The sequence below is a fragment of the Arctopsyche grandis genome, chromosome 9 (genome assembly GCF_051622035.1).
Source record: "Arctopsyche grandis isolate Sample6627 chromosome 9, ASM5162203v2, whole genome shotgun sequence".
NCBI lineage: Eukaryota > Metazoa > Arthropoda > Insecta > Trichoptera > Hydropsychidae > Arctopsyche > Arctopsyche grandis.
The window spans coordinates 615,782-643,698 of NC_135363.1; the positions used below are offsets into that span (position 1 = coordinate 615,782).

General features: G+C 34.6%; 3 protein-coding genes across 3 annotated transcripts in view; 2 read left to right on the plus strand and 1 right to left on the minus strand.

Moving 5' to 3' along the window:
• LOC143916841 (uncharacterized) overlaps positions 1–27,917 on the plus strand; it is a 504,240-nt gene that overhangs the window by 312,899 nt on the left and 163,424 nt on the right. The window lies entirely within an intron of this gene.
• Positions 1,015–4,482, minus strand: LOC143916311 (TAR DNA-binding protein 43-like). Its single transcript, XM_077437340.1, has 3 exons — positions 3,943–4,482; positions 2,964–3,863; positions 1,015–1,981 (listed from the first exon to the last, which is right to left on the minus strand). Exons 1-2 carry the CDS (start codon positions 4,333–4,335, stop codon positions 2,973–2,975), a joined length of 1,284 nt encoding a protein of 427 aa, XP_077293466.1. The 5' UTR covers positions 4,336–4,482; the 3' UTR covers positions 1,015–1,981; positions 2,964–2,972.
• Positions 7,810–21,248, plus strand: RhoGAP93B (MyTH4 and RhoGAP_KIAA1688 domain-containing protein RhoGAP93B). The gene is made up of 25 exons (XM_077437537.1): positions 7,810–7,971; positions 8,118–8,208; positions 14,439–14,531; positions 14,610–14,744; positions 14,830–14,969; positions 15,050–15,227; positions 15,466–15,512; positions 15,605–15,765; positions 15,854–15,963; positions 16,430–16,564; positions 16,744–16,934; positions 17,020–17,241; positions 17,316–17,437; positions 17,588–17,761; positions 17,846–17,989; positions 18,073–18,270; positions 18,353–18,435; positions 18,512–18,706; positions 18,796–19,001; positions 19,079–19,271; positions 20,087–20,218; positions 20,296–20,412; positions 20,482–20,605; positions 20,687–20,841; positions 20,917–21,248. Exons 1-25 carry the CDS (start codon positions 7,958–7,960, stop codon positions 21,139–21,141), a joined length of 3,585 nt encoding a protein of 1,194 aa, XP_077293663.1. The 5' UTR covers positions 7,810–7,957; the 3' UTR covers positions 21,142–21,248.

Genomic DNA, 27,917 nt, shown 5'->3' on the forward strand with positions numbered 1-27,917 from the left:
TGAAATGAAAATCCAAACAGATTTTTGAGAGGAAGGAAAAAAAAGTGAGTTGGATAACGATTTAGCAGCACACCCCTTGATTACGGGTGTAGTTACGTTCAAGATGCTCCTTCAAACTGCAATATATTACCCATCGACTTACCTTTATAGCGTTATTTATGTATGTATATCCTGAAACATGCAAACAAAAAGGAATTAAAGTAAAAAATAAAAAGAAACTGACAGCAGTAAACATGAGTTTTGAATGACAATATAAGCGTAAATAAAATTAGAATTCAACATGTACATATATGTGAAGAATTTTAAAAGTCTCATATTATCTGGAAAGACAGATGATTATTTACGAAAGAAAAAAACAAACAAAAGATTAAAATCAAACATACTCAATGATAACTCACACAACCACAATTTGAAAACATAACACAAAGCAACGCGCTTTAATTCGGACAATCCTCTGCATATAAAAGTATTATAGAATTGGTGAAATGGTGAATGGTGAAATCATTATACTTCTACCTTGTGTACGCGTACTCTGAACAACAACTTACATTTGATTTCCTTTTCTCATACTCGTAGCATATTTTAAATCGAATCTCAGACTCTCTCTATAAACGGCCAATTCACTGTTTCATTCGCCATATTTGTTTATAAAATACTTACGTCTCGAAAATCACATAAAAAATAAATAACAGGAATACGACTCATACGATCCGATTATGTCCATACATAGAGTTTTAGCAAGTTTTGTGAAATACTTACAATAATCACAATTGACCACATGTATACATAATGTAAGAAGCATATACACGTACGTTTAAAAAGAATATCACTTTGTACAAAAAACACAGCTTATGTGACCCATACTAACCTGTTTCCTCCTCTTATATATATATATATATAAACATATATTTATATATCAAAATTCAAATCATACAGAACGTCTCCGCGCAGTAAGTTCACAGAAGAGACTGCACACATAAGGATTCATAGTCGAAAAAATAAAACCATACATCTACGATACTTGACACATTCATCTTTATTATTTTATACACAACTCCATATTAAATATATATTCAAATGTTGTAAACACCATATATAATCACAAAGAAAACTAGTCTACAGATTTGTAACACGCAGCTTAGCACACACAAACATGGGAGGTGCGTCGGGAGAAGCAATCTGCACAATCTGCTCTCAATCTCATATCTGCCGCATCATCTACAATACATTTTCTGCACACGCCTTCGGTTTTAGTTTTATTGCACACTACAACAGACACACCTATCTAACAATCGGTTACGTGCGATTGCCACCAACCAACCGCACACATTAATTACATTATATCCATAAATTACAGCTCATACAGTGTCACCCATTCCGGGTCGTTGACGTCGTCCAACGTGCAAAAATTATACATTGAACATACATACACACATACAACTATCTATTATATATATATATGCATAAAATGATTTTACGAGGTGGTGCGGAGTGGTCGTTTCGACCCCACACACCACGGTTCACAGTTTCTATTGGTTTTTTTTTTTTTTGTATTCTTAACTATCATACAAACTAGTGCTAATTGTGTTAACATTTCGTTTAGATCAATGTGTGCGCAAACGCACGGGGAAATAAAATGGTAAACAGAAAGAAGTGAGTGAGAGTCAGTGATCGTCGCGAAATGTTAACTCGAGACGTTTCAATGAAAACGATTATAAAAGTAATGATTAGGTCAACTGTTAATGTCTAAAGCGTGTATGTCTAGTTGGATTAAAAATTAAATATACTTGTTTTGGCAAGTTTCGGTGGACTATTTGTTATGCGGCCATGGTACGGTGAACGATCGGGTATAATGCGGCACCAGCACTGCGGGCACGAGGCTCGGGTGGGCGGGCAGGGCAGTGACTCGGTCCACACTATAACAGATCACCACTCGTCAGTCGTCGGTCTCGGGCGAAATGGGCCGGACGTCTACCGAAACCTGAGAGAACAAAAGACATGGGAGTGAGTTGGAGACGGTGAGAACAAATCAATCGCGACGTGTGATGGTGCTTACGGACTAAACCAACGACGATTTTGGGCCAACTTTTTAACCAGCAGTAGCGTACAAAATATCGAAATTAAAATTAAATTTTAAAATTGAAATTAAATATCAAAATCAAGCTAAAGAGCGAGATTGAGCTAAAATTAGATCATCGTTGATGTTTTGAATTACAACAATGTTTTGAATTACGACGAAACGCATTTAAAACCAGAGAAATATTATAATTTCTCTGCTTACGAGCAAAAAAAAAAATTGTTAAAGTCGTCACGAGATGTTACTGTATTTCCACGTGGATGATGGATAAAAAAAAAACAATTCATAAAAAAACGCGGTGTCGGATGTCGGTGATTTGTCAAAGGGTTTTTTTTCTTTCGTTGAAATAAAATTAATAATCACGCATTATCCGATAAATTTTACCTCTGAAATGATTTAATTACTTGATTTATTTCGACGAGAGAAACAATTGAAGAATAAAAAAATCCGTTTGATGTGACCGACAACACCCCGGATTAGCAAAAATCGTTGGATCACCCATACTAATACATGATATATTCTCAGTAACTGCGCATTTCGGGGAAGTAAAAATAATAATTCTTTGATTTTTTTTCGATCTTAGAGCGTATCTTCGTAAATCAAAACATCTTAAGTCTAGGATTACCTGTATGTGATTGTTGACGATCTAATTTTAGGTCAATCTCGAAAATTTATTGAAATTGTGCATGTTCTGTTTTAACTTTCAATATTTAATTTTAATTTTAATATAATGATTATAATTTTATTTTGATACTTGAATTTAATTTTAATATTTAATTTCAATTTTAAAATTTAATTTTTATTTCGATATTTTGTACGCTACTGGTTTTAAAAGTTGGCCTGTGGGCCGTTCGTTGGCTTGGTGCGTACGCACCATGAAACTCACTCGAGGGCCTCACGCGGACGCGGGCTTGTTGTTGTTGCTCCACTGGCCGGAGGAGGAGTTGCCCTGGTTCCAGGTGCCCGAGGGCTGCTGCTGCTGCGGCCAGTTGCCTCCGCCGCCGCCGCCCCAGTTCTTGCCGTGACCGCCCTGGCCCCAGTTGCCCTGGCCGCCGCCCTGGTTCCAGCCTTGGTTCCAGTTCTTGTTGCCGGGCTGGCCGGGCTGGTTGGGCTGCCAGTTCTGCGGCCAGTTTTGAGGCCCGCCCTGCTGAGGGCCGCTGCCGCCGCCGCCGAGGAGACCCGCGTTGAGCGCCGCCGCCACCAGGCTGATGGGCAGGTTGACGTTGGCCGTGGGCGTCGCACCGTTGTGGTTGATGCCCAGACTCTGGATGTTGAGCGAGTCGAAGTTGGGGTTGGAGTTGGGGTTGGAGTTGGCGTTGCCGCCGCGGCTCCAGTTGGGCCCGTTGGGTCCCTGCGGCCACTCGTTGCGGAAGTTGGCCTTGGGCTTGACCTTGGGCGCGGCGCTCGACACGGACACGGACACGCCCTTGATGACGTGGTCCTCGCCGCAGAGGCTCTGCGCCACCTCGGGGTCCAGGAAGGTGACGAAGCCGAAGGCGCGGAAGGGGCGCGGCACGAACACGTCGGTGACTTCGCCGAACTCCGAGAAGTAGTCGCGCAGGTCGTCGGCGGTGATGGCCTCCGTGCAGCGGCCCACGAACACTTTGCACGGGATCTGCGGCACCAGCCCTTCCTTGGAGTTGGGCACGCGCACGTCCACCCACCGCCCGTCGATGTTGTGTCTCTGCGCCAGCGCCCTCATCTGCGACGCGTACGTTCCGAACCGGATGAAGCCGAACCCCTTGAAGCTGCCGGACGCGTCTCGCTTCAGCTGCACCATCACCACCTAAGCATGAACGACAAACGTGTACACAGTGTACAGTGAAAACAGAGAGAGAGTACTGAAGTACGTTGAAGAAAGATACCTCGCCGAACTGCTCGAAGTACTCGCGCACCGACTCCTCGGTCGCCTTCCACGGCAGGCCGAGGCAGATGAGGTCGGAGCACGTGAGCTTCTTCTCGAGCCGCTTGGTCTTGGCGGCCGAGTTGTCCGCCGAGTCGTCCATCTTGCGCTTCTTGGGGAAGACGCAGATGTAGAGGGTTTTGAGGTCCCAGCCGTCGGGCGGGGGGTGCAGCAGGCCCTCGGAGAGACGCACTCCTCGCAGCGCGGCGCCCTCCTGCGCGCGGTACTTCATGCCGCACGCGCCGGGAAACACGCCCGTCACCGTCGACAGCAACATGCAGCCGTCCTTCTCCAGCGGCAGCTCGATCGGCTCCTCCGACTCCTCCTCGGCCACCTGCAGGTACTCCACCGACATCTTCGATTACTCACCTCACACCTCACACACCACGAACGACCACCCGACGCGGACGCCGACACTATTTTTACTCTCCGTCGCCGACAAATTATCTCACGCCGCTTTCCGCCACCCCGTACTACAAATCCGATGTACGCATTTCAAATTAATATTTTGCCGGTGAACACGTGCTCGTAGAATATTATCGATTGACAAATCAAATTTTTTATACAAAAAGTTCGTGAACCATATTGCAAATCATACTTTTTTTAATCAAGATCATAATACTTTATCATTTTTTTCTATTCAATTTCTTCTAATAAAATTCTATAATGTTCTTTTTCCTCTTTTAAGCACTCTAACTGATTTTTTCTTTCCAGACGCAGACGAACATGTCCTTTTTCCCCGAAAAATATTTTAAGATCTTCTCCCCTATATTCACATTATTTATAAACAACTGTCCTCAATTATCGGCAAAATTATACCAAATAGAGCGACCAAATATAATGAACTCCTTTGCATACCCAATGTCTATTCAAATTATGGAAGAAGTTCATTTGTCTGCCCTGCAGTACTGCTACTTATGATTTCGATGTTTTTAATGCAGACGCAAACCAAGCTAGAATGATTTTTGCAGATTTATTTTCTAATGTACATAAATCAGAATAATGTTAATTAATTAAACATTTGAATTGTAAATTTTTACTGGTTTTTCTAATAATTTTATTTACTCTTATGTGTTTTGTTTTCATTTTTAAAATTATTTTGCAGAAATATGGAAATATAATTTTTTTTTGTTTATTATTATAATTATCATCTATGTATGTATATACACTATTATTATTATTTACTGCTATCATTAGTACTACTGTTATCAATATTATTATTACTTCTTATTTTTTTGTTGTTATTTTTAATAACATCAATTTAATAATTTTTTTCTTATCTATATATCATATAGATAAGAAAAAAATTAGAAAAAGATAGACTATATGTAAAAATTTGTATATCTTTTAAACAATTATATTTTATTAAAACTGTAAATTTTCCAAAATACGACAAAAAATAGATGAATTTATAGTAAAAAAAAGAATTACAAATAAAGAGCTTTGCCAAATTATGAACCCTGTCGATCTTCTTTATTATTTTTTACTTTTAAGCACAAGTGGAAATGCACCTTTTTACACTCGAAGATGTTTTTTTTATGTGTTAATACCGTCAACTCGAAACGTTTTTTAGGTATTTTTTTTTTGTTTTTAAGTAAAAAAAATATATATTTTAATTTTATTGACGATAACACATACAAATGGTTAATAAAAACTAGTTTTTGAATTTTTTTTTTTAAATAATTAATCAATATAGAAATTTCCTAAGAATATACCCATAATTTGAAAAGTTGTGTCTGTCTGAAATAATGACAATTTCTTGCCAGTAGAGCATTCGAAACATAAAACAAATAACCTAATGCCTGTAACAAAATATGTATTGATGGCGAGTGGCGAGGACTAAAATTTCAAATTTTATAACCCGTAAAATGTTGCAACATTGGGGCCTTCTGCACAGTCAATATTACTAACAGTGTCACCTGTATTCAGCTTCAATATAGCCACCACATGTGGCTCATCTGATAATTCAACGAGATTTTTGCTTTGCAGGAAAGCGAATTCTGAAACAATGTCATTAAATGACGTGATATGAACCTTCAATTCCACTAAAGTTTCGTCTAGTTATGCATTAAAAATTGTTATTTAAATCTTTTTTAATGTTTTCTAGAATCGCGTATCGTGATTGCATAAGTTCATCGAAGTGTTTTTAGAAAAGAGAATGCCGATTTTATCTCTAGCCCCCATTTTGTTGCAATATTTGTTGAAGTATGTATGTATATCGAAATGCATTGGCGGATTCTAATCTGGATGACCAACAAATAGGGCACAATCTCTTTCGAGTAACTGATGGAAAATTTTCCTTAAGATCTCCCCACCTATTAATGCTGACAGTACAATATCTATGAATTTGTAAATTTTATTGTTTTAACACCACAAAAAAATACATACAACAATAAGAGAGAATTCTCAGCTATAGTATGTACATATGCACTATAGCCAGAAGTATGGCTCAATGGTAGCGTGTATGTTTAGAAACCAAGTGATCAGTGAGTTCGATCCACTATACTGCTGGTAAGATTTGGGGGTATTTGTGACTCCAAATCGATCGTTTCATATCAGAGTTTTCCAATTTTATCTCATAATTGTTGAAACGGTTCCTCAAAATTGAAAAAAAAATCATCTTTCCTGTTGTCACAAATCGTCTGTATTTATTGTACGTACAATTTTTAAAAATGATGTACAAAATCTAAATCTATAGATATCTCAATGGGTTAATTAATTGATTAATTGTTATTTCGTGTTGTTCAGCTTCTCAAAATACAGTGATTTATGTAATAATAAAAATGCTGCATTGTTTGTAATTAATTGTCCAGGAAAGCGCATTGGGGTCTTCCTGGTATATATCTATGTAAAATAAAATAAAATACAATAAATGCAAATGAAGAGAGGTTTTTTTAAAAATCAAATTACAGAAAAAAATACAACCAAATAGTAGGCAGGTAGAAGAAATACAGTATTTCAAACACAACAGTCGTTGATCTCGTAAATTTGAATTAAAAAACAAGAATCCCCGCAATCACAATATTTATGGGGTTCGGTGATTACTGGTCACAGAGTCACTAAAATCTCTATAACGGAGCATTTACTAACGATAACTATCATACTGTTACGTACGCCGCGGATTAAGCGAATAGAATCCTAGAGACTGTGTGACCGAACCTATGGGACAGGATTATCTGTAACGGATATCTGTTAACGGATTAAGTAAATGCATATCGTGCGACTGGTATAAGTGGTTTTAAGGATTAGCGACAAGCTAAGTGCATGAAAGCTAAACAATGATTGCACTTCTCATACCGTGGGAATACATATCCGAATACGTGACTATACAGTAGGTAAACAGATTAGACTTCCCGAGAGATCTACCCCTTATAAGGCGGTACGTAAGCGATATCAGGTCATTCTGGACTGAGCGGTGACAGTGCGTGTAACTCCTTAATCATCAATAAATGCTGTGAAACGACTGTTGGCCTTTTACTTGGATCCTCCAACAATACTAACGAGAACTTGAGTTCCAAATATTGCGTATTCGCGATTTTAATGGCAAAAACTGTCTTTGTGATCACCGCAATGAGACTAATAATCCAATTACCTCTTTACGGGGTTGCGAGCCGCGTTCGTCTATAAGTTTGACTGACTTCCCCTCTCAAAGTTGCGGGTGCGTCGCGACCAAAGATCGCCATCCGAAATGTAAAGGCGTTGCACATCCTGCTGTCACACATGCGACCGCCGTTTTTGTCACGAAGTAAACTTCGGTGGAGTGGCCGTAGCGTCTCCTACATCTACATGGATTAAATTAGTGAGCTAAAGGGGAATAGAGAGTGGTGTTGGTGTTGGTGTTGGTGTTGGTGTTGGTGGGGAGGTGCGGTTGGCGAGCGTGCGTGTCTTCGTCTTGGCCGTAAACAGCGGCGGCCGCCGGGGGCCGCGCGCCCCTCCTCTCCTCCTCGCCCCTCGCCCCGCCCCGCCCCGCCCCCGCCATGGCCACCGACAGGTGAGCTTTCGTCTCTTGACTCTTTCGTTACCAGTCACTTGACTTTGGAGATCCGAGATCCTAGATCCGAGATCGCACGTAACGCAGATGTTGAATGTTGAATGTTGAATGTGAATGTGGATGTGAATGTGTTGGTCGTTTTGCAGGGTCGACTGGGTGGAGATCATCGAGCCGAAGACGAAGGAGCACATGTACGCCAACCTGACTACCGGCGAGTGCGTCTGGGATCCTCCTCAGGTTCACTTCGCTTTCTCCATCTCTCTCTCCCCCTCTCGCCCCCTCTCCTCTCCTCCCCTCCGCCCGAACTTCACGACTTTCTGTGCCCAATTTTCGCGCAATTTATGTCATCGTGTAGAGCGCATAGCCTATATATCGTGTTTCGACTGCTTCAATTTCAACTTCAATAACACTAACCTATTTAATTACAAATAGTTTTCAGCTATCCGACCACGATCCCAAGCTTAAAGTTTTCTGTAGAAATTATTAGACACGATGACCCTCGAAAAATTTTAACTTTGTTCAAAATGATCGAGGATACACGGTTGAAAAAGTTACTCCTAAAATTCGATAAACGAACGACGAAAATGGAGTATTGAAAAAAAAAAGCTTCAAGTTGATTTTTAAGTTTTATATCCATTAGGTTTTAATTTTATATCGTAAACGAACTAAATAATATAAGAAGGAGACATCACTCCTGTGATTATATTATTAATTTCAATAATTAATACCTCAAATCCTAATTTAATAATTCGTAACACGGAGAATTAATTTTGAATTATTATAATTTAATTTTATATCGCAAACGAACTAAATAATATAAAAAGGAGACATTACTCCTGTGATTATATTATTAATTTCAATAATTAATACCTCAAATCCTAATTTAATAATTCGTAACACGGAGAATTAATTTTGAATTATTATAATTTAATTTTATATCGTAAACGAACTAAATAATATAAGAAGGAGACACTACTCCTGTGATTATATTATTAATTTCAATAATTAATGCTTCAAATCCTAATTTTATAATTCGTAACACGAAGAATTAATTTTGAATTATTATAATTTAATTTTATATCGCAAACGAACTAAATAATATAAGAAGGAGACATTACTCCTGTGATTATATTATTAATTTCAATAATTAATACCTCAAATCCTAATTTAATAATTCGTAACATGGAGAATTAATTTTGAATTATTATAATTTAATTTTATATCGCAAACGAACTAAATAATATAAGAAGGAGACATTACTCCTGTGATTATTTTATTAATTTCAATAATTAATACCTCAAATCCTAATTTAATAATTCGTAACATGGAGAATTAATTTTGAATTATTATAATTTAATTTTATATCGCAAACGAACTAAATAATATAAGAAGGAGACATTACTCCTGTGATTATATTATTAATTTCAATAATTCATACCTCAAATCCTAATTTAATAATTCGTAACACGGAGAATTAATTTTGAATTATTATAATTTAATTTTATATCGCAAACGAACTAAATAATATAAGAAGGAGACATTACTCCTGTGATTATTTTATTAATTTCAATAATTAATACCTCAAATCCTAATTTAATAATTCGTAACATGGAGAATTAATTTTGAATTATTATAATTTAATTTTATATCGCAAACGAACTAAATAATATAAGAAGGAGACATTACTCCTGTGATTATATTATTAATTTCAATAATTCATACCTCAAATCCTAATTTAATAATTCGTAACACGGAGAATTAATTTTGAATTATTATAATTTAATTTTATATCGCAAACGAACTAAATAATATAAAAAGGAGACATTACTCCTGTGATTATATTATTAATTTCAATAATTAATACCTCAAATCCTAATTTAATAATTCGTAACACGGAGAATTAATTTTGAATTATTATAATTTAATTTTATATCGTAAACGAACTAAATAATATAAGAAGGAGACACTACTCCTGTGATTATATTATTAATTTCAATAATTAATGCTTCAAATCCTAATTTTATAATTCGTAACACGAAGAATTAATTTTGAATTATTATAATTTAATTTTATATCGCAAACGAACTAAATAATATAAGAAGGAGACATTACTCCTGTGATTATATTATTAATTTCAATAATTAATACCTCAAATCCTAATTTAATAATTCGTAACATGGAGAATTAATTTTGAATTATTATAATTTAATTTTATATCGCAAACGAACTAAATAATATAAGAAGGAGACATTACTCCTGTGATTATTTTATTAATTTCAATAATTAATACCTCAAATCCTAATTTAATAATTCGTAACATGGAGAATTAATTTTGAATTATTATAATTTAATTTTATATCGCAAACGAACTAAATAATATAAGAAGGAGACATTACTCCTGTGATTATATTATTAATTTCAATAATTCATACCTCAAATCCTAATTTAATAATTCGTAACACGGAGAATTAATTTTGAATTATTATAATTTAATTTTATATCGTAAACGAACTAAATAATATAAGAAGGAGACATTACTCCTGTGATTATATTATTAATTTCAACAATTAATACCTCAAATCCTAATTTAATAATTCGTAACACGGAGAATTAATTTTGAATTATTATAATTTAATTTTTGTACTAAAAAAGACGCGTTTAATTCAATCGATGCTGGTTTGTTATCATAATGAAAAAAATATACAAGTCGTAGAAAAGAATCCTCACTTGAGAATAGTTTGTTTAGTTGAATCGAATTGAAATCCATCATAAAAAAATGACTACAATCAATTTGGTACTCAATATACATACATAACTTTTTCAAAGTCACACAGTCAGATCATAGTAAGGGAAAATAATTAGAAATAGGGAAGAAATTATAGACAAAGAGCATACAAGTTTTATTAACACAATCCACAATGGATAAATTGCTCTTAAAATGACACACGGCCAAACGGTTCCTGTAGTTAGTATTGTCTAGCTAAGTAAAGGTCGCGTCAAAACTGTACAAAACGGTATAACCCCAAGGGAGGATAATATCCTGTTGATTTGTCAAAATATGGAGGTTATTCCCTATATAAAATCTTAGCTAAACTTTTCAGCAAATGCATCCAGCACCAAACCATTCCAAAATAATGGAACAACACAACGGTAATCTTAATTCACAAAAAACCGACCCATTAGTCTACTTTCAGCGATTTTTGAACTATTTACTAAAATAATAGCAGAAAGGTTGAAAAACTAAAACTGGCAGGTTTTATGGCGAATTTCAACACAATGAACCATCTCCAAGTAATCAGCAAATTAATCGAGCGCGCCAATTAGTATCAACGGCCATTGCGCTTAGGTTTCGTCGATTATGAAAAAGCCACAGTTAGTCTAACGCATTATTTAACTATTTTCTCCACATAGGGTAGTATATACATATGTGGGGCTGCTAGCTGCAATATACATACAAGAATGCCACAACTTTGACTAAGCTTTTTTCTGATACAGATAAATTTAGCAAAAGGAGTCAGACAACGAGAGACGACATATTATTGATCGCTCTCGAACCAGCTAACTTACTCAACTAACACAGCTGGATAGGGAAAGTAGGAAAGTGGTACTAAAAATTGATATAGATTAAACCAAACGAATGTTCAATAGTTATTACATGCTTGGTAGCATTTCATTGGATGATAAAATAATAAAAGCACATAGTCAGTAATTATTTATATTTATTATGGGAAATAATATACGTGTCTGGTAGTAAAGAAGAATAAATAAAGAGTCATGAAATTTGGATGGAGTGCATTTAGGCGAATGAACGCCGTTAATAAATAAAAAATACCACTGCTTAAATAAAAAGATCTTTGATCAATGTGTTTTACCGGTGATGACGTATGGATGTGAAACTTGGATATTACGAAAGTCCAATGCACTCAAAGAAGTATGGAACGCTGTATGATCGGCATAACTAGGACAGATAGGAAGCGGAATACGTGGATGAAAAGTACGATGAGGGTAGTGGATATAGTGCAGAAATTGAAATGGCAATGGGTGGGTCAGCTAGAAGAATGGACAAAATGAGTGCTAGAATGGTACCCGAAAGAATATAAAAGGGTGAAAGATGGGTAGACGAAATTAGGAAAATTTAGGCGAGATGGATGAGAGTAGTACAAAATAGAGACGAGTGAAGGCGTGTTGGAGAGGCCTTCATTCAGCAGTGGATGGTGAATGCCTGTTAATGATATGTAACTTCTCGCTATGTGCGAAATTCTAATTGAAATGGCACGATTCTAGATACAGCAATAATTATGAAAGACCCTAGTGGGAGATATTGTTCATTTTTTCTTATTGTATTGATGTAATTTAAATACATATAATTTCCAACATTGCTCGTCATTTCCGGGCTTCGGGATTATTGAAGCATATTGTGTGACAACATAATACACACACAGAGTGTATAATGTTGTATTGCATGACAGGATAATCACCCTCTCCTGATTTGTGTGGACATTTTCGATCCCGTACACTGAACCCTTCTAAAACTAATCTTGGGAACTTTAACGTCTTGAACTCTGAAAGCCACTATAGTGGCTTTCGGATATTCGGCTGCCAGCTCGGAAAGCCAGTATAGTGGCTTTGTTAAGCGACTACTTTGAAGCTTTATTTTTAATATTCATTGGCAAATTTTTGAAGGTTTTATTTTACAATAGTGTACTTAAAGGATACGAGATGCTAGAAAATGTATAAATAGGATAATTACAGTAAAGGGTTAGCGTCTATATTGTTTCTAAGAATATTTGAATTCTTTACCTGCTTCTACATTTGAGTGCGCCGTTTTATTTGGGCAGTCGGTATCGATATATTGTGCTCTAAGGAGGTATTTTCGGTGGGGTGACCATAATTTTACGACGTGTTCGGTAATATTAGTGCATATGGAGAAATAATAAATACAAGTGTTGGCAACATTGAAATTTCAGTTTTTAAACTGTTAGTTAAAATCACATTTTCTATTCGTTACGTACTAGAAAACTTTCAAAACCTAGAAGACTTCCAAAATGATTGTGATAGTGATGATAACTATTTTGTATTTGATAATGTAGAAATTTTTTACAGTGGAAGTGGCATTCAACCCTAACCAAGTAAAAAAGGGGCTATGTTGATACCGAAAGCGATAGTGAAGGTGATATCAGAGATACAAACAGTGATAATTGTTCGATTTTAAGTCATCATATTTTCAACCAAAAAATTTTTATTTTTCGGTTGAAAATATGTTTTTTAGGAGTGTCTTCAAAAGAGATCGGTTTCTACAAATATTTCGGATATTACAACTCAAAAATAATAATGTAGAACACAATAGCTTTTTGAATCATTTAGATGCTAAATGCAGACAATTAATTATACCGTGCAGAGACATAGTGGTCGATGAGTTCGTCGTGAACTTCAAAGGCAAGATTTGTTTGAAAAGTGTAAAAAAATAGTGATCAAAAACACCGTGTATCTGTTAAATCTAATCTTTTCGTCTTTGCCCTCCTTCTGGAATGATCCAACTTTTTTTTTCGATGTGTCCTACAAGTAGGTAACGAATAGAAAATATGATTTTAACTAACAGTTTAAAAACTAACCAATAGACACTTTATGAGGGTGGGTACGCATTAAAATACAACGAGTAAACAGACAATAGCTTTGTATCCTTGGACCCAAACTGCCTAACGAACTATAGGGTAGGTATGAAAACATTTCTATAGGCATATTTTAAAAGTTTCTAGTAATAAAACTCATTTATTATACAAAACTGCTGTCATAAATAATACAAGAAATGTAGAACTTATCATTTAGTTCGATTTAGTAATTATGATGGTTTGAAATAATTGAGTTTAGTGACTATATTCGAAAAATGCTATCCCAAATCAACATCATGTTATTATGGTCACAATAGACTAGTGGTGAAGAGAAATTCCAATAAGAGTGCAAAGTGTTAACTCATCAAATTTTAGGTTCCCAAGTCGAAAATTGTGGCCCAGAAGTGTAGATAATTTTTATTAGTACATCTTTAAAAAATCATAAACACGAGCCACAGTTCGTACGGATCGACTTGATTAGCTTTTTCGGTCAACTTTCGGATAACTTGATAACTCACGGTAATTTTTGTCGTATAAATTTGATAAAAAATGTTAATTAGACGAGTACGATGAAAACTTGAATTTTATCAAAGTACAAAGTGTTTTCATTTGTGTGTAAAATTCAATGTGTATTTGTTTACTTATCTCCAATAAAATCCATTATATCTCATTTGAAGTTCAAAATTTGGGTATTTTATGTACATATGTGCATATCTAAATGGATCCATTGGTACATGCATAGATACGCATATAGAACTTTTTATATGTACATATGTACTTGAAGTAATACTTAAAACATATAATTATATGTACACCTGGTATAATATGAATAGTATTTCAAAATGAATATCATTACAGGGCGTGAACGTGAAGCGTACGGACTCTTCTCAATGGTGGGAATTGTTCGACAACAATACCCATAGGTTCTACTATTACAACGCATCCACCCAAGTGAGTCGAATATTAATAAACACATACATACATGCATGTTTATCAACATTTCATACAATTACAATTTTGACTATGTAGACGACTGTTTGGCATCGTCCTGTCGACTGTGACATCATTCCATTGGCGAAATTACAAACACTAAAGCAGAACACTGACCCTCAACAGAGACGGGAGATCTCTACCCAGACGAACACCGGTCAAGCCGGTCCTCAAGTACGACTTCGAATGAATCTACGCATACACAACACATATGTATGTATTCGCTCGATCGATTGATTATATCAACTGATCATTTCAGGTATCGACTAAAATTGACCCGCCAAATGTTTCTAATGGAATCGCTTTCGTCGGCGCAAGCAAGATGTCATCGCTGAATAGCAAGCAAGCGTCGCAGACCCAAACGAGTCCGTTGCAAACTAGACGATCTCATCATCACAGGTATAATACGGTTCGTTGTGATTGTCGGCGGGAGTTGAGAGTTGAGTCGATTCTAGTGGAGAATGTCGTTTCATTATTAGTAGGTGCAGTGGTGAAAGTAGACGATCTCGGACGTCGGTTCAGAATGTGGGTGGTGCTCCGTCTGCGGGAATTGCGAGTGGAACTGGAGGCGGCACTGGAGTGTGTCGTCATACTGATTCTGGTCGTTCGTCCGACAGTAGTATCAGCAGTGCAGCTCAACCGTACCGAAGACTACAGGTTAATTTTTACACGTGTTTACATTATCGACAATATGATTTGGAATGTCAAAATATTCGCTGTAATATAAATCAAAAGATAACTGACAGGAAATTGCTGTTTAAAATTGACGACTTCCTGTCGCCGATGTCTGTTTGTAAAAATATAATATGAACCGACAATGATATGTAAATAAACAAAGGCATAACCAAAATACATGTATTGTATGTAATTCATATTTATGTTTTTTGGGTTGCAGGAGTCCGGAATGCCCATTCCGGTCACACACAAGCCTGCCGATTCTAGGTTTGTGTTGAATAAATTGAATATACACACATGTGTATAATAGTTTTGATGATGTAATTGTTGGGTTGTAATTTGACGATGTATGTGTGTAGGTTGGGAAGTGACACTGGAAGCATATCGCGAGGAATGTCGGTGGCTCAATCTCTTCCGGCTAGCTCCAGCACTCCGCAGCTGAAGAAAAAGTCTCAGCAGCCGTCGCCCCACGCCCAACCACCGTCACTAGAATCTCAGGGCGATAAGTGGCCCAATGCGGGTATGCGATTCAATTTTAGCCCACTGCGATTTTTCGCCTAGCCTAATTTTTATATTCTCTATTTTATTCATATGTACACTTGTTTTAGGTTTGAACCGTAGCGGCAGCTTTATGTCTCCTCGCAAAGACGCATCCGACGATTCCATGCATGAAAAGTATTTCAAATCCGTCGAAAGTACCCCTTTAACCAGGCGAAAGGTAATCAATTATACGATTGAGAATTTTGTACATACATATTTCTCCATGTTTCCTATTTTTGCATGTTTAATTTTTCGTGCAATCTTATCAACTACGTATACTACATACATATATTGGAGAAATACCTAATTAAAATAAAATACTATACCTTTTTTAAACTCAATTAATACAAGAATAGTTTAGGGATACTTTTGATTGTTTTATTGGGCATCTCTCTTGCAGTTGTTAAATGCAAAATATTCTTGGTATTTTTGAAACTGTTGGAAATTCTCACCTTGCATTTATTTGGTAATTTGTGTTGTGTCGTACATCTGACTTCAATTTTGTCTATGCATATACAAAATATATACATATGTATGTATGTGTATTACATATGTGTACACTCTTCATTCTGTTTTTACTACATATGTATACTTTTTGTTGTTCCACTTTGCATGCTTCCATCTTGCACATTGCTTTTTGCTAGGTAAAACAGCAGCACAGCACTGCGGTCGCCGCTAACTCGTCATGCGAATCCTCGCCGCAGAGTCCCGACAGTCCTCAGCATCAATACTTATCGCAGCGACTATCACAGCAGCATTCGACTGCTCAACATCCGCAGGTTTACGATGCTTACTTTCAAAAGCTGCTTGTCTTTCAGATCAGATTTTTATTTTATTTCATTTTGCATTTAACAAGGTGAAGTTTGATTTTCTTTTTTTTTTTTGGTTGATTTTAGATTGAATTGATATTTTTACCTTGTTGTTTGCGTATAGTAAATGTTACGTTTTGTTTTTTCAGATTTCCACTCGGCCGTCTCTCGTGTCGTCTATATCGCTCGCAACGGATCATCCGTCTCTGGGACACTCTCACATACAACATTCGCATCCAACGCAGCAACAAAGCTTGGACAGGGTCGGTCACAGACACCGAGATCGAACCGCTCATCAGTACAACTTGGAGAGGGGTGCACGGGAAAGGTTTTCAGATAGGTATAAATATTAGGCACGTCCGATTGAGAGACGCATATTCCGTCAAATAATGCCGATTGACTCATTTTGTCTGTCTTAATTGTAGGCATATTGACAAGGAAAGAATCGACGATCGTATATTAGAGAGGAATTTAGAGCGCGCATACCCGAGTGACAAGCAAGCTATGTATAATATCGACAAAGGCTTTAGGCAGACGAGCCTCGATTACAGGCACAATTCTTCATCGCAAGCACCTGTCGTTCAATCCAAGTCGCAACACGGTCCTCCGACGAGTATCAACTGGCACACGTCTAAAGATATGACAAGGTTTGTAACAAATTGAACAAGTTATTTGTGCGCCTGAAATCGATGTCTTATAAATATAATTTGACAATTTGCAGACGACAACACGCCGAACCGGAAAAGCCAAAGCAAAGCTCCACGGGTAAGCAGACCTGCTCCACGCCCGACAGTCACTCTTCAAAGTCGTCTTACCACCAACAAGAATCTCACTCGGCAGCAGGTATATAATAATATGTCACATAATCATATAATAAGCGATATTTGTATTACACATATTATACGTACAGAGCGGGTTAAATGGTTTAAGTGAACGAATTTGCGATGGTTGAATTGTGATGTGTGAATGTTTCATTAGTCAGTTTTTTTGTAGCTGGATATGGTATGAAATCGTTGTCGTTAGAACAGTATTTAACAAAGCCAAATATAGAAAAACATAATTTAGAATTGGAAAGAGAAAGGCACAAAGATCGGGACAGGCATCGGGAGCGCGAAAGACCGACTAATGACAACGTCGAACCGGAGCACCGACGCACCCGCAAACAGAGTGAGAACATTTTCTACACGGTGACTTTTATTTCAATCTCCATATATCGACTGAAATCATTGATTTGTTTTGTGCATATTATAGAAGTGCCGACAAATATGGACACGTTGGAAAGCGGAAGCGGATGCGAAAACGGAAATACCTCACCGCTTTATTCCAATTGGGATTTACACATGCAACATTTGCTCCCGCTTCAGCATTACATTTTAGAGCAGGCCAAGCTTTCAGGTGTGTTTGTGCATTTGTTTTTAACTTGTTCATTTTGTAATAATATACATGCATAAAATATGATGGTGTTTTTAAAAATTTAGGTTGTTATAAATTGGATCCGTTGGGTGGATCTGGAGATTCTGATTCGCTTCACTCGTCGGCTTCTGCGTCCGACTCCAGCGCTCGCTCTCTCTCTGGACACGAGCCCGATAACGAAGATTCTGATCGTTCTGGTTCCAATGATGGCTATCTTCAACACCAACCACCTACTGCTCCGATCAGTCACCACCGTGAAGACGGTAATATTTGTAACAAATCTTCACATTGATGCCGTATGTAGATGTACACATACTAATAGCGCTATTTTTTTTTATTCTGCAGAATACATGAACCATGGAGTGTCCTATTACAACACGTTTGTCGGTTTTGAGAAAGATAATATTCCATCTTCTGGAGTACATAGAGTAAGTCCAATGAAACAAACTCTCACAATATGAAGAGTGACCGATGAGATTATTATTTGATTTACACCGTTTTCAGTCTACTAGCGGAACTGGCGTAGGCTTTATTTCCAACGTGACCGGCCCTCCAGTGCCACCGCAGCCGATTTGCGAAGCTCTCTATAGTCCTGTGAAATCTCATCCAGCTTTACATCACACCCCGAAAGAGACTGACATTGAAAAGTTTGCTCAGGATAATCTCAATCTGCATTCCAAAGGAATATTCCGAAAGAAGGTAATATACATATACATATGTATGTTACACTATACATATACACGCATGTGTATGTTCTATTCTGATCAATTTTTCAATTCATGTATTAGGCTTCTGTGAGAGACATGTTGTCGTGGACGTCTTCTGGTATAAGCGGACCGATGTTGGGCGCTCGTCACGATAAAGCGCACAAGAAAGCCGCAGCCGAGATCTTCAGACTCGTCCAGATATATATGGGCGATCGTAAAGCGCGTCCCGGAATGACTTTGAATTCTGTCGCCATCGATATATTGCACGCTGCTTTTAATAATCCCGCGTAAGCACATTTCGAATGTTTGGTTTTATAATTGAACGCTTGTCGGTGTATTGACTTTTGTTGTTGTCGTGTTGCAGTCTGCGAGATGAACTGTACGTTCAACTGTGTCGTCAGACCACTGAAAATCCTCAACGGGATAGTCTTCTACGTGGGTGGGAGCTTCTAGCCGTCAGCTTAGCGTTTGTTCCGCCGTCTCCAGCATTCCAACCGCCGCTATTGAATTATATGAATCGTCATCGAGATCCGGCCTTTGCCGATACCTTTCCAGAGGTATTGTTTTTGTTTCAAGTCTCATTACTTTTTTTTTGCTTTTTTATTTAACCAAAAATTGTAACGGAATTGTAACATTTAGTATATTTACATGTATGACGCTTTATCTTTTCAGTCATGTGGAATAGAGCGGTATTGTAAAACATTAAGGTGAATTAGTGTAGCATAATTTTTGTACTTCAAACTTGCACCGTGATCCGTATTTGTGCATACGTTTTTATATCTACCCAATGCAATTTTTTTTTTTTAAATATTCCATAAAGATTGTTTATGCCAGCACTTAACCCTCCCCTGTCAAGTTGTCATGCATTCTTACAAAATTTATTTTCCGACCTTTCTGAATCTTGAGATCTGGTGAAATCTAAATGTCTTATCTTTTGACGAATACGCTTACACTGCATTTACGAATGATTGATTGTTTTTATTTTATATACATACATACCTTTATATAAATATATACTTTGAATTGTTATTGTGATTAATTTACATTTATTTTATTATTTTAAAACCACAATTTTTCTATTGAACAGTACATAAGAGACAAGGATGCAATTTATGTAAATGTCTTCTTGATTTCGCTTCGTCTTTTTGATCGTACTCATACAAGTACGTCTCGAAAAAGTTTGTTTATTATTTTCAAATTCAAGTACTTATATGTACTTGTTAATCGTGATTGTTTCTCTGGTGTTTCAATTACAAATCAAATTTGAAGTGATATATTTCGAAATAGCGAAGCGCTCAGCCATATACATATATGTATGTGTATGGTTGAATTTGAAATAGCGTTGAAATAATAAAATGTGTATTTTTTGAAGGTTGGAAAGTGGCCTATACATGTTCAGGTTTCGCATTATGCTGGAGTGGCTTGCAAGCGACTCGAGCGGATCGGTCAATGTGGCAAGAAACAACCCAAGAAGCCCAACACTGAAGACATAGATCAAGCAAGGGTAAGAATTACATATGAATTGGAATTCTTTTATGCACGAAAATCTGCATATATAAACACGCACAATTTGTTTTACAGATACAGATATTCAGAATCTCAATGTTCGGCAATACGCTCACCGAAGTTATGACGCATCAAAAAGATCGATTCCCCAACAGACAACTTCCGTGGATTCAAGTTGCTCTATCTCAACAGGTTGTTGTTTATTCATTATACATATGTATGTATATGAGATAAAATTATAAAATACAATTGGCTTTTAAGGTTTTGGCACTACAAGGAAAACAGACTGAAGGTATTTTCCGCGTGTCTGCCGATGTGGACGAGGTGAATGCTTTGAAATCTAGACTGGACAATTGGGAATTACCAGATCATATACATACCACAGGTAAATTTGAATTTAATTTCATGTGAATAATGTTCGAATTTGATGTGTTTTATTTTTATTTTTATTTTGTTTATTTAATAGACGCTCACGCACCTGCTAGTTTATTAAAATTGTGGTATCGTGAGTTATACGAACCTCTGATTCCGGACACTCTTTATGCGGAATGCGTGGCCGATCCGGACAATACTGAAAACGCTTTTGATATAGTTCAAAGATTACCGAGGATTAATCGCTTGGTAATTGATTCACTTTTAGATGTTATTTTACCCTGTTAATGTTTACTGACGCATATTTATGTGTGTATATTTTAGGTCCTTACATATTTGGTGGCTTTTTTGCAACAATTTTCAACATCGGAAGTCGTTTCTCAAACAAAAATGGATTCTGCCAATTTAGCCATGGTGTTTGCGCCAAATTGTCTGCGGTGTACTTCGCAAGATCCTCGAGTGATTTTGGACAATGCTCGCAAGGAGATGACGTTTATGAGATGCCTCATTCTCAATATGGATACGCAACAAGTCAAAGATATGCTGTGATTTATTTATTTTTATCGTGTTTGCGACTTACTATTATTTATTGTAAATTTTCCGAAATTCGCGTACAGTATACGTGTACTCACATACATTTATATGTACATATATACAAATATATGCATGCGCTTGTATATGTCATATAATGTATGTGGTTCCGACAAAAGGCTTATTTATTCAACAATTAACGAACACCTTCATCTTTCAATTTAGCATGAAGATTTATGTATATTTAAATGCAAAATTACTTAATCGTAATTTGTTTTAAGTGAGATGAAATTGTGTCTTTGTGCTTTTGGGTTGAAGTGAAGTCTTCCAGTGTTTATTCGTTATTTTGTTGAATGTAAATTTATAAACTTTGAATATTTAATTCATATACATATATATATATATATATATATATATATATATATATATATATATATATATATATATATATATATATATATATATATATATAGATTGTGTAAGTTTTGCTTTTAGCTTTGCGCATAAGTACTCAATTTAATAATAAATACTACATAATACTGATTACATCGATATTTGAAAAACAAACAAAAAAAAAATGCAACCGATCATTAAATTATAAATTTCACTTATCCAATTTGTCTCGCTCGTTGAAGCGAGATAAACGAACTTGATTGGGACTTTCGCATAGTTTCTGCCATAAAAAAATGCAAGGCTTTAATTAGAAATTACATATATATATGTATATATATATATTCAATACAGGGGTAGACGATTATGTATGAGAACGAGCTTGTCGTAAGATTATGGGGACGTAGAAGAAGAAGTGTCATTTTTTTTTATTAATAATTTTTTCTGATAGATCTTGAGCCTAAACGATTCCAGTATTTAATTTAAAATATTGTATGTACAATGTGTGTTTATACAGATTATTTTAACGTGCCATTATTTTTTATACAAATTACATTGTAATTTTTTTCATGACGTAACATACTAGTCAATATTTGATGGCCACATCAGTTTCATTTGTATTATATTGTGTAAGAATCTCATTTTAGTGAAAAGGTGTCGGATTAAAAACCAAATTTTGAATTTGTTCCATTTCCAATTATTGAGGGTGACATTTATAATAAGAATGTACTCTCGCTTTGCATTTATTGTATTTTATTGTGAACAATATATGAAATAGCCATGTTATTTTTAACTTTTTTTCCCTTTCATTGTTTATTCGTTCACAGTATTTGTATGTAAATATCTAGTTTATATATATTTTTTTATTTGTTTGTATTGTGTAATTTATTTTATTTATATATACATATATGCATCTAATAAAATATGCAGATCTGCAACATCAGGCACATTTGTAAATATGTACAATTTGTAATAACGCTACATTTATTTTTTATTCTTGTAAGTTACTAGGTTTACCTGGAGAACACACAACAATGCCTATTTTATAATATACTACAATTAGGTAATAATTTCCCTCCGTCTTGGTCACACTTTCAAATTGTATGAAAAACATATCTCAAAAAGAAAATGTGTATTTTTATATTCTTTCAATAGAAAAATTTGATAATCATTGGAAACTATTTGCCGTTGTTCACGCTATAAATAATATTTCGATGGGAACTTTTATCATTTAATAATAAATTGTATACACACGTATACATAGGTTTAAGAAATTAACAAATTGCCTATAATAATATAATATATATATATTATAGTAAAAAGTAATGCACACAACCTCACTAGTTGCTTATTTTGGTATAAATTAAAACTGATCATTATTATATTATTGTGTATAATAATAATAAATTATGATTGATTCCTATATATATATTATACTACCTTAATAAATAATCTTTTCGAATGTTGATAGTCGAGGTCGAAGTTTTTTGAATGCCATGTAAATTTAGATAAATGAAATATTACCTTCTCTTGATTTTTTGCGGTACAGTACATATGAAGAAAAAGCCACGCACACTAAAGTGTTGTCTTGGTTTTAGACAAACCTGTGAATGTGATATTTTATCGTGACAGTGTGCCACATTTCCGGAGGGAATCCATCTCATTTTTATTAGTGGGATTTTTTGAAGATACTGAGGCAGCTTGAGAACGCTGTTATATACAAAAACACGTACTGAAATTGTGTCATTCTTTATGTATAGTAATTTTTATCTAATTCGATATCAAAATGTTTATCAAAGTAGCTTGAATTTCGCAAAATTTAGTGGACAAGTTGGCCTTTCTATCGTGCGCCAGTCAATTTATCAGCTCAAACAAAAAAAAAAAAAAAGTAAAAAGAAGTATATTAGCTTGAATTTTCAAACGAATTGCGTTTTTTTTTGTCGTTTCGTAGCCGATTGCCAAATTTATTTATTATAGATTTACAGTTACAAAAATTTAATTATAATAAGAGATAAACAAACAAAATAAGCATTAGTCATAATTGTAATGTAACAAACTGCGGTCTATTATACATATTATATTACATTTATATATATATATGTATGTATGAAGAAATCTCGACAATTGTTAATTGTAGTTTCATTATTATTATTATATGTATTATCATTATAATCAATTGTAACGATGAGCAGGTCCAATTTTATTTTTCATTTGGATTTGATTGTATTTTTTTGGAGGATATTGATGACCTCAGTGCCTCGGGCTGTTTGTAATATAAATAATTATTCAAGCTTATAATATATATATATATATATATATATATATATATATATATATATATATATATATATATATATATATATATATATATATATATATATATATATATATATATATATATATATATATATATGTAAGTACATAAGTTGGTTATATTCCTAAATGAGTCTCTGTAAAGAGGAATGCGACAAGAAATATAGACTGTAATATGATATGTGTATGGGGGCATACGTAGGTACTACCACACTTCGCCATTTGCCGTTTGTTAATTGTGCGTGTTTTCTGATCTCTGAGGATATGCTTCAGAAGTTTTTTTTTTCATTGTATCATTGTATGCATGTGTATTGTTTTATTTCTTATTTTTTGTGTGTTGTGTAATTACTAACCCGGGCGTACATACGGACATAAACATATGATTGCAATATATTGTTTAGCGTAAACATTTTGATTACAATATTGTTCGTGTTCGCGTTTGGGTTAGTTTGAAAGTTAACCAAATAAATAATTGATCGAGATCGCCATAAATTGGATTAAAATTGTATTCCCAAAGGTATTTATTTTGACGATCAATGTTAAACATTGTATTTTTTTTATATTAATTTATATATATTTTTGTGTTCCATGTATAATGTCGTTCGGTTCAATATTTATATACATACATACATGCATATGTGTATATATGCATATTAATGTTTGTCGGTTTGTGAAGTGAATGTTATACATATACATTTAAATATATAAAAGTTCCATTTTGTGTGGATTGAACATGCATAATTCGTATATGTATGTATATGTTTTGCGCATATTATTACAATAAGCAATACCATTAGATATTTCTATTATTTTTATTGTATTGTTGTTATATTATTATACATATATATATTAAAAAATATTATTTTGTGTTGTTATTATTATTTTTATTTTTGTATTATATAATTAACATACATATAATATCATTGTATTTTTTACATACAATCTTTCTCACACAGCATGCCAAAAATATAGTTAAAATATTAAATAAAGTAAATATGAAAATTTTTTGTGTTTTATTATATGTATTTTCCCATTTGAAACAGTTTTCCACCTCGAATATTCAAGCCAATGAAATTTTTCTAAGAAATGACTAAATTATACATAATAATAAATTAGTTATTAGTCCTTATTAATTTGTTCCTATTTTATATTAGCGAGAGACAATTTTAAAGGTTTAGTAATTACTTTGCAATGTGTATATAATTTCTTTTGACAACTTTTTAATTTTGAGTCGTAATGCTTATTGAATCGTGTCGCAAAAAAGCCGAAATATTTTATTTTTTTCAAACTTCCGAATACACATTTATGTATTACATAAATTTTAGCCATGGCATCTACAAAGCATTTTTAAATACTGCTTGAAACAAATACATTAATGTCTTTTTTTATTTTGCTTAACATTTTTTCACGTAGATGTCTATTTTGTTACAATAAAACCTTTAAAATTGACTAAAGAAATTGTTGGTGATTAATGCAATATACAATTTATATACATATGTATGTATGTATATGTTACAGTGAAATTGTTATTGCCAGCGTATATTATATTTCATTAGTAAAATAATAATTTCACTGACTCATTGGATGTCACAATTGAAATTCAAATTCACTTCTTAATGTTAGTGAAATTGTAATAATTATAATTCAATAAATTGAGAAATATTAACAGAGTAGAGTGTTTAAATAATGGTGCTTACGAACTAAACCAACGACGATTTTGGGCCAACGTTTTAACCAGCAGGATAAAACCAGTAGCGTACAAAATATCGAAATAAAAATTAAATTTAAAAATTGAAATTAAATATCAAAATTAAAACTAGTGTTATTATATTAAAATTAAATTCAAATATCAAAATAAAATTATAATCAATATATTAAAATTAAAATAAAATATTGAAAGATAAAACAGAACATGCCCAATTTAAATAAATTTTCGAGATTGACCTAAATTGGATCATCAACATACAGGTAATCCTCGACTTTTGTTTGTCGAAGATGTTTTGACTTACGAAGATACGCACTAAGATCGAAAAAAAAAATCAAAGAATTATTATTTTTACTTCCCCTTAAAGCACAGTTACTGAGAATATATCATGTATTAGTATGGGTGATCCAACGATTGTCGCCAATCCGTTGCGTTGTCGGTACATCAATCGAATTTTTTTTAGTCTTCAATTGTTTCTCTCGACGAAATAAATCAAATAATTAAATCCATCTGAGAGGTAAAATTTATCGGATAATGTGTGATTATTAATTTTATTTCGACGAAAGAAAAAAAAGCCCTTTGACAAATCACCGACATCCGACACCGACGGTTTTTTTGTTAAATGTTTCATCGACGGCTGAAATACAGTAGTATATCGTGACGACTTTTAAGAAAAATAAGATTTTTTTTCGCTCGTAATCAGAGAAATTATAATATTTCTCTGGTTGTAAATGCGTATCGTCGTAATTTAAAACATTGTTGTAATTCAAAACATCTACGATGATCTAATTTTAGCTCAATCTCGCTCTTTAGCTTAATTTTGATATTTAATTTCAATTTTTTAATTTAATTTTTATTTCGATATTTTTTACGCTACTGGTTTTAAAAGTTGGCCCAAAATCGTCGTTGGTTTGGTCCGTACGCAGCATAATAAGACGTCATTTTTTATATCTCTTATTTACTATTGCGTCAATTCTTTCAGTCGCTTTTGATCACCGAAGAAGTAACAACTGCGTGTATTCAGAGCAGATTTTTTCGAACACACGTATGTATAATTATTATCAATTATAATACTTTGTGTGTGAAATTATTTTCTTTGCTAATATCTCGAAAATATTTCAGATTTACATACCTGTTCGAAATATGGTTAAACAAAAAAATAAGTTAGAGGCGTTCGCGAGAGATTGTGATAGTTCTGCAGGTCCTTCGAAACGAAAAAGTATCAAGATTCGAAGATTTGGTTGCAACTATACTCATATAGTTAAATCAAAAATGAGCAGAAGGAATACCAATTAGCGGTCAAATATGTATGGAAACAGCCAATTTTTTCCATGAATAAGAAGAGGTATGTAAAAATTAGGATTAGTAGACATCTTCAATGCTTCGTCTGGCTGGTTGACTAGATTTTTTTAATATTTAACAGTAGTACTAACTATATGTAGGTACTAACGGCCACAAATCTGCTTAACTATAAGCGTTTTTCTAAATAAATAATGAATATTAAAATTATGAAACAAAAATTTGTGTTATTGATATGATATTATACTCGAAACCAAGTCAAAGTTTGATGATTCGGATTATCCGTGCCCTCCCCTTCAGCATTAGCCCGGATAATCGAGAGTGTACTGTATGTATATTTACATACAAAGTCTCTTTCGAAATTATGTATTAGATTGGAACTCGTTATTTCAAAATTGGGGTGACACCACTGATGGTTTCCCGGAAAGATGCACTAAATTGCACTGAATAGTAGCGCAGTTTCGAGAATTCATAATTTTAAAGGCGCTCAAAAAAAAAATAAAAAAAACGTACGCTATAGAATTCCACAAAAAAATATCATACAAATATCCTGTGAGGAATTCTATTGCGTTAGTTCTCCTTGAGAAACTTTGAAAGTTTGGATGTCTCGAGAGTGCAACTATGTCGAGTGCATTTTCCGGTCACCACCACTGATATAGACGTATTAAGTTCTATTCATATTACATAGAACAGCACCTACCGGTTATCGTATTGTTACGTACGCCGCGGATTGAGCGAATTGCACTTAGACCAACGGATATCTGTTATCGGATTAACTAAATGCAGGCACTTACTTCCAAGGATTATATCTGGACTCTAAGTGCATTTAGGCTAAACAATGACCGTTATTAGTTATTTCTCAGAATCGGTACGGGGAGACCCAATGTCGTGGAAATACATATCCGAATACGTGACTATACAACAGGTAAACAGATTAGGCGTCCTGAGAGATCTACCCTTTATAAGGCGGTACGTAAGCGATCTCAGGTAATTCTGGACTGAACACTGGCAATACGTGTATCTCCTGAATCATCAATAAATGCTGTGAAACGACTGTTGGCCTTTTACTTGGATCCTCCACCCACCC

Coding starts and splice junctions, on each gene's coding strand:
- LOC143916311 (XM_077437340.1), bottom strand. CDS start 4,335: ATGTCGGTGGAGTACCTGCAGGTGGCCGAGGAGGAGTCGGAGGAGCCG. Junction 3,864..3,942: donor ACTTCGAGCAGTTCGGCGAG/GTATCTTTCTTC, acceptor GTTCATGCTTAG/GTGGTGATGGTGCAGCTGAA.
- RhoGAP93B (XM_077437537.1), top strand. Junction 8,209..14,438: donor GCGTCTGGGATCCTCCTCAG/GTTCACTTCGCT, acceptor ATATCATTACAG/GGCGTGAACGTGAAGCGTAC. Junction 18,707..18,795: donor AAGGAATATTCCGAAAGAAG/GTAATATACATA, acceptor TTCATGTATTAG/GCTTCTGTGAGAGACATGTT.